Raw genomic sequence first — 13,590 nt, forward strand, 5'->3', positions numbered from 1 at the left:
TTTAGAGCACAGAATAGCTGAGGTTGAAAAGGACCTCAAAGGTCACCCTGTAGGCTGGCTGTCCCCCAGATCAGGCTGCCCACAGCCCATCCACAGCCTGGGACACCCACAGCTCTGGGCAGCAGTGCCTCACCAAAAAGCTTTGATGGTCAATGCAGCAACCAGTTGGATACCAGAGCACAAAACGCCTGGGCAGGGACTTTCCTTACCTGCTGCGTTTGCTGCCTCTGAATGGCCCTCACCTTCGGGACTGGGCTCTCCCTAGAAGAGGAGGACTGCTGCCGGGAGCGGCTGCCGTTCTGGACGGGTTCAGTCACCACAGCCCCTGACACGGCCGACATGCTGCCGGTGCTGCGCAGGGACGCGCTGTGTGGCAGCGACTGCGGCGCTTTGGCCCTGGCCCCTAACCCAGCTTGGTCCATTTTGCGGATCTGTGCCTGGCTGCTGCTGTTCTGGCGGGGCAATGCAATGGGGACGTGCTTGTCTGGGACCGTGTGCCGCCTAGAGAAGTCCTCGCTCTGCGTGCTGCGCTTGGTGAAGTCCTCCATGCTGCTGTTGCTGGGCCCGCTGAGCTTGAAGTCTTCACTGTTGCTTCGGCTCCGGGAGCTGGCAGTGCTCAGGTTCTCCAGGCTGGAGTCCACGGAGGCCTTGGGCATCGGCGCAGGTGGGTTGTTGAGGTGGTACACTGGGTTCTGGAATGACAGAGGCTGGAGGCTGCCCTGCTGGTTCAAAGCTGGGTGCAGCGGCCTCCTCACCTGCGGAGCGCTTTGGGGCGTGCTCTGAGTCTCCCACAGCTGCTTGATGTTTGCCACCTGGGTGATGGAGAGCTGGCTGCCAGCCAAGCGCAAAGGCACGTCGTGCATCATGGAAGCGTGGTCGCTGTGAGCAGTGTGGGGATCCTGCAGGTCCATGAGGGAGATGCTACGTCCATTAGGCAAGATGCTCTCTCTTTCATCCTTATCTGAGTACGTCATGCTCTGGGTGGACGCCTGCTGAACCAACAGCAAGGTCTTGCCCCTGAAATATCCATCTATGTTTTCCTGGGTTGGAGACTTCAGTTTATGCAAGTCACTGCGGAGCGGAACGGAGTTTGGTTAATTTTTAAGCAGCCAAGACCCTGAGAGACCTGTCCCAGAGAAACCTCTTTCCCTCATTCAAACCTCCCCTCTACTCCAAAAGCTTCAAGGAACTGGATTTCCTTTTATGAGCTCTCTGCGGTCAAGTCATAACGCAGCCTTCCTCAATTACCGCTCCCATCTTTGAAGATTAAGTCCGATTCAAGAAGCACTTCGTCTTTATGTTTCACAGGTGGAACACAAACCAGCCCCACCAAATCCCCCCCAACACACCTCCCTTTCCAGCAAGACTTCAGAGAGGTTCCCATTCCACTTTAACCCTGCATCAAAGCTACATATTTTGTGCATCTCAGAACCCAACAGGAGCTGTGTGAAGCTCCCATGATGTAGCTGTGGGCCGGTACCTATCAACTCCCCGGTATCCCCTCAAGCTCTGGCTATTACATACCCATCAGTGGGGTCCTCGAATATCTTCTGAAGCCCTGAGGAGAGACTGCCGCTGACGTTTGGACTAGAGCTGTGCTCAGTGAAACGCCTCAGCTGTTGCTGTATTGGCGTAGGGTTGGTCATTGATTTGGTGATGTCAGCAAGAATACGAGGAAGAGGTCCCAGTTTTGCCACGGTCGCCTGTAGGAAGGAATTTTCACCCTAATTGGACAACAAGCACCGCGACATCCGCCAGTTTTTGATAACGATGCACAGAGGCGGAGGGGTGGAGGTGGAAGGAAGGAAGGTGGGTGGTTGTGTGTGGGTGTGCCAGGACCGTAATGCAGTGTTACGGAGCAGGGTGACCACGGCGACGAGATGGATGGAGGAGACGAAACGGGGTGCAGCAGACATTGAGGAAAGAAAAGGAAATAGACAAGAAATTAGGATTGACCTCAAAAAAATAAAATAAAATAAAAAAAATCATGCTCAACAAAACTACAGCCATTCCAATGCAAAACTCTCATGCAAAGCAAACTAAGTCCAGGCTGGGTGAGGTCAAAGTGAAAACTATGGTATCTATTCATTAAAGGGCATTCGCAGACTACAGATTCAGCTGGTGGGGGAACTTTCCAGGCAAAGGGTGTCACGTGGTGAAGGAAACGCATGCCAACAGACAAAGGGGTGTGCGGCGTTCACGGATCATGGCAGGGCTGCAAGGGTTGAGGGAGATGGGAAAAGGGAAAGTTTTCATTTGCTTTTTGGCATCCTGCACCGATGCCAACTTCTGTAGCAACCTGTTATCAAAAACTAAGGCGTTCTCCCCTACTTAGGAATAACTTCATGAGAACATCAGCGATCCTCATCCCCACGTTATCACAGCAGCCTGGGATTAAAGGTGTACACACTCTTTGCTCAGTGCTGGCTGGGCCTAGGGGAGGGCAGCTGACCCTGGAAGGCTGCTCATTCAGGCTGCCTCTCTCTCCCTTTGGGTCACTGGCTATACCACCTGTAGGGCATCTTCAGGCATGTGGCTCTGAAGGAAGAAGGGGAAATGCTGGAGGTTTATCATTAGGTAAAGCCCTGCCACAACAACCGTTCCCTTCAAAGACACCTGTATTTTTCCTGCGGGCAGATATTCATTCAGCTTGATTCCAAGGAGAGGTCTCTTTACAGACACTATCCCCCAGCACTACTTCCCTGTCTATTAAAATCTCAGAGGTGACTTCTCTCATCATTTCCCAGTCATTACCTGCAGTAAAGCAGCACTGCAACATAACCCCTTAATTTTTATTTCAGCAAACCACTATGTGAGCCCCCAAGCTCCTGTTAGGACACATCCGTGCATCTAACCCACACAAAGGGCAAAGCAGACCTGCTTTGATGGCCCAGCCAGGTGTGGCTCCTCCCTCTCCTCAGCATTTACACCATCTGCATTCCAAGAGCAGCTCACAGTAACTGAATGCAAGGATCCATCTGCAGTTCTAAAGACTTGCGCTGGGTTTCTCTTGACCTGACACCTGACTGGCACTACACGAGTTCACCACAACCCAGAGAAATGGAGGAAATGGTCTTCTGAGTGCTGCCTTTGCTTGTTTTCCTAAGGCTGCTGAGCTGCCTTCAGAGCAGACCTTACTACCTGTGACATTCTGCAGGCATGTAAGAACTAAAGGGGCAAACAAGACCATAACCTGCTATCAAATGACAATTAATACATGTTGTCTCTCCAAGAGAAGGACATTTCTGCTTCCTCTGGTGCAACAAGCTCAGATTTTCTTCATTTTTCTTTTAAAGTGATACCCAACAAATGGCTATTTTGGCAAACCTGAGGGTAATAAAAATAGGGAGGGTGCACAGCAACTCACCTCACCTCTCCAGTTCCAAAATAAACAGGATGATATAAATGGAATATGGACAAAACAATGCACCTCTAAAGTAAAAATATGGAATAATTCCACAGAAAAAGAAATGATGAAGCACAGCTCGGCTTTTCTGATCCTTATCAATTACCTTCATTATCAAGGTTTTAATGATTTGGGACCCTGGAAAGCCACGCAGCAAACAAATGCCTCTTCTCTTTCTACAGCTAAATGGAAATAATGCTTCTCAATGGCAATGAGCATCTATTGTGATCAGCAGAACAGTGTCTGGAAAAGGCATCCAAATCCCAGCATGACAGAGAAGCAGAAAGCACCTTGCCTTTGTTACAGGATAAAGCTGAGAGTCAAACCAGCTTTTTACATGGCACCCTCTTACCTACTGAAACCTAACCTGAAGACTGCAGAAATGAGACCATCTCAGCTGGCTTTGGATCAGAAGTTGAACACGAACAGTTCTGCCCGGCCACTACATTCCTGCACCAGAGGAGTACTGACAAGGGCTACAAGATTTTCACTTTCTGCCCATACACCCTCTCCCATTTTCCCAGGTCACTTATGAGGAACCTGGCTGCTCAGAGAATTCCAGACCCATTTTTAAGTGCTGCCTTCTCCACTTTTAACATCCAGCCTTACTTGAGGCTCTGCAAAGTGTTTGCATTACTGCTGGAGCCCAACCACTTCTCATGCTCTGATGAAGAATCAGCGAATGAGCAGTTGTGAAATGCCACTATCACACATTCCTCTCTGAAGCTGTTGAATAAGTTTATCCCCAGTGCAGGCTTCAGCTGCTCCCCTGATGTTTCCCAGTGTTTACAGTTGCTATGATACAATCGCCGGATTCACCCTCCCAGGCCTCCAAGCCTGCTTTACCTTATCAAGTTGGGACACAACCTCCCATAAGAGGGAATGCAAAACTGAGAGCTCTCTGCCCAGGTCGATATAGCCCTCAAATCCAGGCATGTTTGAGATGGTATCTGGATTGGAGATCTCCAGGAGAAATCGCTTCATCCCCCCCCACTCATGTTCCAGGAAGTCGTTCATGAAAGCCATGTACTCTTCCTTGTTACCAAACCTGCAAGAAAGGAGAGTGGGGGAACATCCAGTCAGCAACCTCTGTACAAAATACGGAGTGTGAGTGCTTGCAGACAGTTTATTTACATGCTTAACTTTAGATCTCCCTTTCTAAAGAGGGGAAAAAAAAGCGCTGGGATCACCATTTAAAAGATTCCCTGCTTTTGGCCATGTTTAAACACCAGTAACTCACTGAAGAAGGGGCTCAGCCCATCTCTCCCTCCCACAGCAATCTGTTCTCCCCTTCTCTGCACTCCCTCCCCTGCAAGAGAAATGCCCTGTTACCATTCAGCTGGGAATACTGGAGGAGGAGAGGGGGAAAGTCAAGTTCCTTGGTGGAAACAATCTTTCTTCTTTTGAAATAGGATACACACTGACATGCTAAAACCCAGCTCTCTTCTTGAATTTATATGGTGTCCCCCTACCGAATTCAACAGAGCCCGAATCTGCATGTGAAAAAGAGAACCTCTCTCTCACTGAGGTGTCCCGAGGGGACCAGGGCTCACATCTAAGTGAGAGCTTTCTTCCATTTCTAAAGCTGACTTCAATCTGCTGTGTTCAGACACAGCTACCAAGCTCCGCTCTCCTCATTCCACCGCAACCTCCGGTCGCTTGCAGCCTTAGTGGCACAGACTTCAGTTTTACTGTCACCACCTACTTAGCAAAATTGGCGAGGTTCTGAATGACTTTAGCAATAAGTGTGAGCGTGCGCGATGTCCGGTCATCGGGATACTCCTGCATGAGGCTGAAGAGGCTGGGGGACATGATGGCGGGGCACAGGAAGCGGAGGAACAGGGAGGCACTGATCAGCCGCTCGCTGATGTCCTGCTTGCCCCTGCTCAGGCACTGCTGCTTCCAAGATGCGAACACCTCCTTCAGCTCACGAGGGAACACGCTGAAAAAGAATAAAGCGGGACATTTAAAATTGCACGGGCGATGAAATATAGCAAAATTGAACTGATGATCAATCGCCTGGAACAATTATCTGTGAGAAACTGTAATCGGCTTTATTTATTGTCTCTTGTCTCCCCTAGGCTAGGAAATGTCATTATGCATCTATTCTTGGATGCTCACTTAATCTGGTGATACTTAAGTACTCTTTAAAGCATCCCTTTTAATATCTATTAGATGAAGCCCTTTTCAGACACACTGACTTATACCAGCTAAGAACTACCTACTTGGGAGCAAGCGTGGTGTTAGGATACAACAAACAAACTGAACCCATCTCCATAACTACAACTGTTATCTTGCTCATTAACCTCACTCAGTGCTCCACGTGTGCTCCCCTTGAAGCAGAAAGGCCCTTCTTGCAACAGTACTCAGAAACTGAGATTAACAGAAGGCTTTCAGCAAACGTTTCCTCCCTCCTTGTGTTTTCCTGCTCATTTTTACAGATCTAAAGGGGCTGAGAGCTTTCCCTTAATGTCTGAACTTTCAGCTCTTTATCCCAAGCTCAAACTCAGCTGCAGTGTTCTCATCGGATTCCCTCCCAGTTGCGCTTCCCCTGACAGAGCACGCCAGCAGAAGCTGCTGTAGGTATGGAATATTGGACTGCAGCACCCTGAGCTGGGGGTGAGTTTCACCTGCCATACTATCTCACGCATAGTAGCCAGTGAGGACAACAAACAAGGGCAGGATTGGAAGATCTATTGGAAGTTCTACGCTATTTCCCTGTCTTCTCACCTTTAGAGGAGGAAAGGGCACCTCCTGAGCAAATAACCTAATGGGGGAGAAGGGGAAGGGAGATGCCTCACCAGTAGGAATTGATTATCTTGCAGAAGGCCAGCTCACAACACATTTTCAGGTTGCTCTGATGGTCTGTTAATTCACTGGATGAACATTTGCTGGGATCCACTTCACAGTTTTCATCTGACTCATACAAAGCCTTGATAAACTCCCCTGGACAAAGGGAAGAGGATGACAAACCAGGGTAATTACACGAGAAGCCTCCTTGACACACCTTTAAATCCTGTTTATGCCTTTCCTTGGCAACTGCCTCTTCTTCTCTCCCTGTCTGCAATAGTCTCCAGACACCAGCTGCTGGGGACGCGGCTCCTCCCAGCTCTTTCAGACCAGCATTTGCTGTAGCAGATCAGACGACTGCTGCTCTAATGCCTCAGCCTCCCGTGCCCTCGCTGCCCCCACACATAGGCACAATAACAGGATGGCTTTGCTGTAACCCCGGCAGACACTTCATTTATAGCCTGGAGAACAGGATTCGACTCTGTCCTCCAACTGTGTTATCAATCATATGATTACCCACAGCCTCAGAAACGAACCTTTGCTATTTGTCTTCATAATTTCTGCAGGAAATATATTTGACAGCGTTATTTATTTTTCTCATTTCTAAATTTACTGTTTTCTGAATTTCAAAGGGCTTCACCTTGCACTTCAGTAAGAGGACTCAGTGAGTACTACCAGTATTCCCTTCCATCAGCATCTCACAGCATTCTCATAGCCCTCATCATTGAAAATCCCTCTCTTACAGGGTCACAATGAAAACTGGACATAGACGGAAATAGGTGAAGTTCCCTTTTATGAGCTGGAACGATCTACTTACTGCTTTTCCTATCTATGGTAGCATAGCAATCACGAGGCAGACCCCTTCATTCATCCCTTTAATTATTCAATGCCTTCTGAGTTCATCCCCTCAGATGATCTTGCTGGCTCTGAGCTAACACCAAAAGGCTTGTCTGTGCAAGGGGCCTTTGTTTCTTCTTGCTTTGTTTTCATACAAACCCTTAGCGCTTCCCCCCCCAACTTGCAGCCAGCAGTGTTCTTTTGCAAGCAAAGCAGGTGGCACATCTTAAGCTTTTTTGTAGGGATCCAAAACATTTCTGCTGAGGGCATCTACATCACTTAATCGCCAACCTTTTGGCATCATTTCTGTACGAGCCAACTCTGTTTCATCTCTTGTTTGCTGGGTATATTGTTTTGCTTAACCACACTTGAAACGTACTCTTTGCGGTCCACAAGGCCCTGCCTTTATCATGTATTAAAACGCTCGTATGAACGTACCAGAGCTAACACTGAGCATTATCAATCCTCTCAAAGAATGTGGCATCTAAGCAGACTGACTGGGCACACTGAAAACTTGACCAAGAATTAGTACAGCTGCCAACAAACCTTGCTCTGGGACACAGACAGGCTGGATGGCCTCCGGGGACTTTCCATCTCTCGTGCCTGTGACTGCCAATCTTACAGCACAAAGCAGTCCTCTGCTCACTTGTCCACACTGAGTGAGAGTTCAGGGCTGGGACGTGTGCTCAGAGGTTCCACCATGAGAATAAGACTACCAGGACAGCCAAAACACACACACAACCATGGAGCCGACTATACTGACCCTTGGAGCACTAATTTAGCCAACTATTGCCTTGATGACTTGCCAGCATCTGAGATTGCTGACAACAAGCAAGACTGCTGGGAAAGCAAGCCGGTGTTTTATTTTATGAAAGGATGTGGCATGGAACTTGGCTTTGCCCTCAGCTTCTTCCTCTTGTATCAGTTTCCAAAGCTTTCTTCATCCAACAAACAACAGTGGGAGGGGTAGCTCACTGTGCAGTCTTGGCTAACAGAGATGGCGGGGAGGTGGTAACTGCTAACCATAGAGGGGCACGTGCTTTTTAGTCCTCTTTGTGGAGGCATGCTGTGTGCACAGTAGTTCCCAAAGCAGTGGAACCGTCCTGAAGTCATTGCAGGAGCTTCTTCAACATAATACATATTTCATATTCATACCTCTGCCTGGAATTTCCACCTAACTGGACTGCACCTGATGCCAGGTTCACTCCTGACACACAAAGTACTCTGTTCCTACTGCTACAAACCCCTTTTTAAGCCTGGTCATAGAAGAGGTGGAACAATCACCATTACTCACAAACTAACTGTGCTGCTGTACCCCCCAACACCAGAGATACAAAAGGTTACCCAGAAAAGCAGTAAGATAATGTAAACATTCTGAGGGACACAGCTGTATCAAACCAAGTTAATCCTTCTTTGGCTGCTACTCCTACAAGCACCAATGAGCACCTCCCTCTATGGAGAGGAAAGGCATCAAGAGCAGAGAGCGTGCATTCTGCTGCCTGGATAACTGCTCACACATTCCTAAAGGCTCCTAGGTGCACACAGCTTCAGTCCCATCGCAGAACTGAGAACCCATGCTGTGACTTGCATGTCACCAATCCACGTGGTGAGGGCTCATCACACACCTTGAGAAACCTGCGGGGCAACACAGCATGGGAACAAGGGATCACGTTATAAAGCAACGCTGGGTGTGGAAGATACATTCCAACTGCATTGCTGGAGCAGCAGCTCTTGGGTAAATCACCTCCTGTGTCCCAGCACAAGGCCTATACTTGAATGGTCCTCAGCACCAGGATCAAGCCCTTGCAATGCAAACAGCTGACATAAAGGTACATCCTTACCTAGTGCATCATGGAGATACTTCTGCCCTACCAACTTCAGGTATTCCTCAATAGCTTTGGTAGCAAGTGTGTTCTCCCTGAAGATCAAGACATCGTGTTCCCCACAGCGATCTACCTCAGACATCACCAGATCTGTTAAGAAGTCCTGAAGGAAAAGGTCAGATGGCAGGTTAGTTTAACCAGACTCACACCAGGCTAACCACAGAAGGGAAGGGAAAAGCAGGGGAGCCAGATAATTACTGAAATAACTGCCCAGCCTGGGACAAGGGGTCCATAAGCTACCTGTACATCTACAGCTCCTGTATTGACTGTATTTAAAAACATTACAAACCACAGTTTATAAAGGGAGAAGCAAAGAAAACCTTTACAGCCAAGCTTGTGTTTCAGTTTAGATCCTGAACAGAAATCCTCCTCCTGTTTATCATTGTTTCAGCCTGCTGAAAGCATGTGATATCGCACTCATATTTTAATACTGAATGTCGCATGCAACCTTAGATTTCTTACAGCCTTGAGAAGTGTGAAGAAATGCTTCCGACAATTTAATTCAGAACAGACTCAGGATTTGGGAAGAAAGTTGATGTGACTGCTGTGTATCTACATGGCTTAACTTGTTCTGTATTCAAAAGCACAGACAGGAACATTTGGTGACTGTGGATACAGTGAATTCTCTCTTGATACCGGGTCCACTTCTACAGTCACACTTCTTTCCTGAAGCAAAAGCTTCACTTGAGCCAAGGACGTGCAGCATTTCATAAGCAACACCCATGTTTCACTGCAGCCCATGTCAGCCCCTGCAAAGCTCTCCAGGGGAGGAACTGCCCCATTCCTCCTCATCACCGCTCTGCTCTCTCTTAAAACTCTTCCAACCCTCCCACCCAAAAACCAACCAACCAAGGAAAAAAAACCCAACCCAAACATACGAAAAAGAAACATAACAATGTGACCTGGATTAGGGCTGAGTGACAGCACTTTGAAGAGCACTACAGTAAGGATTTGTAACCCTGTTAAGGACACAATCCAAGATGGGGAGCTGGCACATGAATGCAAAATACCCAGAACAAACGATACACAATAGGAACATGAACAACATGTGCAGTACTGTTGTTTTTTGCTTCTTTTAAGCAAACTCTTCATTTTCATGTGGTACAAACATCAGTTGCACCACCACAGTGTAACATGGGAACACCTTCGTTGCAAATAAAAACTATAACAGCCTAAGGAACTCAATGCTTCCCACAAAGAGAGCTTCAAACTTACAGGCACTAGGAGGGCAATGTCAGAACAGTAACTTATCTACCTGCTGGAGGTAGATAAACCAGAGCCCACTTTCCAGGAGGATTTCAACACAGCTCTACAGGAGCTGCCCCAGCTACCAACCTCTCTAGGTCAGACAAACAGCTGGTAAGTAACCAAGGGAATCACGCAGTGCCACAAAGCACCAGCCTTCCTGAGATCTACATCAGGCAATGGGGGAACAGTAGAGAGTGGTACACTCTTGAGAGTTACAATGGGATCTTTTCAGAGCACTTAATTTAAGCTGTCCCTTGACTGCAGCTTGTGGCCATTCTCCCCCACCTCCAACGCTAGCCTGTGCTCAGTGGTGCTTAACTTGTTCTAGCTGGCATTACTGGAAGGAGCTGGCTACAGTTTGGTACTACTCCCATACGGCCACTTGGCAGGCAGCACATAGATGAATCAATGCTCGTTAATGTTCCTCAGACCTTTTGGAAACCTGCAGGATATTCTCCCACAGTCTGTTCAAAGAAACCAGGGCTCTCATCAATTACTGCATTACAGGGAACCCACCAGTGTGCCCCTAGAAGTCCTAATACCATTCTTGGGGCAGGCGGGATCACCATTAACTGAGTAGGGATTCTCCAAATGACTGTTCAATTGCTGACCAAATCAATGTTCACATCGATTAGCCGGCTTAGCACTGAATCAGCAGTGGCATGCTGCTGTTTGCTGTATTGGAGATGTATTTATAGGAGTTATTCTCTAGTCTATTTAACTCTTGCTCACTTATCTCTTTATCTAGTACCACCATTCTAGAAACACAGAAAAGGTTCCTGCATACTTAAAGTGCAGGCTCTCATTTTTCAGTCCTCCCGCTTACACTTTGCACTCAGTATCTTTAACCTTCCTATCAACTCAGGCACTTCATTTGTGTTGGTGTGGTGCCTACCTGGTAGATGTAACCACCACGCCTTTAAAAACACTTTTGAGGCCCTCTTCTCAGCCTTAGCCCATCAGGCACCTCGTGCAGCTTCTTGTGGTCACACCAGCCCAGGAATCCTATTTTCTACAGACCAAGAGTTGAGAAGATACCATCTACCACCAGAAGGAAGGAGCCATTTTGACAGGGGCCGCCCACTCTTACCTTAGCTCTCCCTGTGCTCTGAAGAATGTGCACCATTGCACAAGCCATCTCTTCCTTGTTCCTTACACTGATGACCGGCTCCAGCACCGAGCACAGCATCGTGTAATTGCTGGTAACAAACTCTGCAAACTCCTTGTATTGCTCCATGGGTAAGATGGTGATGGTCTGATAACGCGACTTGATGCGAATGGAAGGTCCTCCTGATTTCCCTTTGTTGGGTGTAGGTGTGCTGACCGGGTACCATTTTTCCACAAACTGGCGACCCGTTACAGTGGCCATGGGAATGTTGACCAGGCCAACGTAATTGTTTTTGTCCTTTTTCTTTTTCTTCTCCACATCCTTGTAGATGTGAACTGTGATGCTGTGAAGAGGTGGGAGACCGTAGAACTCAAAGTGCTCTCCCCAGAAAATGTTATCTGCTTTTGTTTTGCTGGTGGTGCGGGCAAAGAGAGTGTCATCAAGGCACAGCTCACAGAAGTATTTCTTCTTGGGGGCCAGGTCCTTTGCCTCAATGATCCAGAGACGGAGCACATTTTCAGCTCGACGGCAGTTGTCCTGCACAGGAGAAACAACTCAGATGTGATTCATAATTTCTAACATATCAAACGTTATCTTACAGGGAGGCAGCAAAAGGCTGCCCTTTGCATCAGAGCCAGGGACAGAATCAGAATTTGCCCAGATGTGCCTCCACATTAAACCATGAAGCTCCGCATCCTTCTGAGGCCCACGGCTCCAGAAATCCAGTCTGAAACATCATAATCAGGCACGGGGAGATCAGGAAGCAACGTGACATGATTTGTTAATCAAGGCTTTAACCTACTGCCCACAATGGAAAAGTGCACAGCAGCCTTTGGGGCACTTCTGAGTGGACTTCTCCCTGGACTAAATTAATGGAGCAGGTACCTGCGGGAAGCCGTTACACCGGACTTGAACCCAATCGTATCACCTCTGTTCCCCCAGTAATCTCATGTCTGCAGTTCCTATTACCTTATTCGGCTGCACTGTTCTGCGTAGGTTTTCCATCCACTTATCCCTCTCTGCAGCAGAGGAACAGCTGAAGCATTTACTGCCGCTGGAGTAGGTTACCTGGAACGTGGAAATGACAGGCTGAGTTCAGGCAAGCCTAAGAGACATGTAAGAGGCTGCAAGAAGCAATGTTTGAGCAACTAAGTAAACACGAAAAAGGCAGGAAAACAATACAGGAGCCTGCAAGGCAGAGAAGTTAAAAGGCCCCAAAAAATGCAGAGAGAAAAAAAAAATGTCAGTTCAAATTAAAGCAATATATGAGGAGCACCAAAGGCTCCTCTTAAAGGCTTTTAAACAAGGCTTTAATCAAGCAGTTAATTTTTCTTTTAACACTTGTTAATTGATCCATAGCTGTTAAACACTTGCAGTTTCCCCTGCTAGGTGATTTGGTTATTAACGGGGTGAAGGCAAACAGAATGTATTAAAACAAGTTCGAACACAGTGGAAATGGTGTCTTCAGGAAACACAGAATGATTCTGACAATCAAATGCAAACCAAAGCAGCTGTGCTCTGATCCAGCCCCTGCATTCGATGCCATCCACAATCCTGCTTCAGGCAGGTGTGAGCCACCTTGGTTCTTTCACTTGTACCTGGCCTGAAAAGCCTAATTTACCCTTCCCATTCATCTGTGCACACAATTAAAAAGCAGTTTGAGGGAACAGCCCCAGAGCTCCGATGGTGCCAGTATTTTCACTGCACACCTCAAACCTAAGCAAGCTGGAAAATGCTTCCAACCGAAGGAATAATAGGCTGAAACAAACAGGAGCAGCTCCTGGATCCACCCTGAGGGAGAAGAGCCTGATATGCTGGTTTTCTGCCTGAACAGTTTCCCAGGTTGCAGACAGATCTCTGCCCCAGAAGGTACACATCTGAGCAACCCCGCAGCAGACAGACTGCACCAGCTGCCCATCACCCCCGCTGCCAGATTATGGCGGGTTTAGACACAGCCAAACAGCACGCATGGATATGCTGTAAGGTAAGCACTGTGCTCACACCAACAGCAAGGAACTCCTGCTCCACAGTACAGCAACGCGCCCACTGTCACCGGAGCAGCAGCCAGGGAAACAGGCTGAGCTAACAGAAGCATTTTCAGACTGGAAATCACATTTCTGTTATAGCATAATTTATAATTTAATTCTAGGTAAATCTGGGGAGAATGAGCACATGGCTTAAGAGCAGTAGTATGTTTCAGCCATGCATTCAAACTACAAATGCTTAGACACTTTCTAAGTTAACAAGAGTTTTCCACTTAGAAGATGCAGCAGCTGAAGATTTCCCGGCACTGCTGGCTCAGCCCCAAGGGCTCCAGC

At 47.8% G+C, this 13,590-nt stretch overlaps 1 protein-coding gene across 14 annotated transcripts in view; it reads right to left on the reverse strand.

Moving 5' to 3' along the window:
* The window catches only part of RASAL2 (RAS protein activator like 2), a 150,650-nt gene that overhangs the window by 13,175 nt on the left and 123,885 nt on the right, over positions 1–13,590 (reverse strand). For 8 of the 14 annotated variants that reach the window (XM_072342610.1, XM_072342605.1, XM_072342609.1 and 5 more), the window contains 8 exons: positions 12,242–12,340; positions 11,255–11,809; positions 8,875–9,019; positions 6,208–6,352; positions 5,112–5,348; positions 4,253–4,454; positions 1,525–1,724; positions 210–1,071 (listed from right to left, as the gene is read on the reverse strand). In XM_072342610.1, the coding sequence (XP_072198711.1) occupies positions 210–1,071; positions 1,525–1,724; positions 4,253–4,454; positions 5,112–5,348; positions 6,208–6,352; positions 8,875–9,019; positions 11,255–11,809; positions 12,242–12,340 (2,445 nt within the window). The remainder of the gene's footprint in view (positions 1–209; positions 1,072–1,524; positions 1,725–4,252; positions 4,455–5,111; positions 5,349–6,207; positions 6,353–8,874; positions 9,020–11,254; positions 11,810–12,241; positions 12,341–13,590) is intronic. The other 6 variants (XM_072342611.1, XM_072342613.1, XM_072342607.1 and 3 more) reach the window with 2 other exon arrangements.

This window comes from Excalfactoria chinensis, chromosome 8 (genome assembly GCF_039878825.1).
Source record: "Excalfactoria chinensis isolate bCotChi1 chromosome 8, bCotChi1.hap2, whole genome shotgun sequence".
Taxonomy (NCBI): domain Eukaryota; kingdom Metazoa; phylum Chordata; class Aves; order Galliformes; family Phasianidae; genus Excalfactoria; species Excalfactoria chinensis.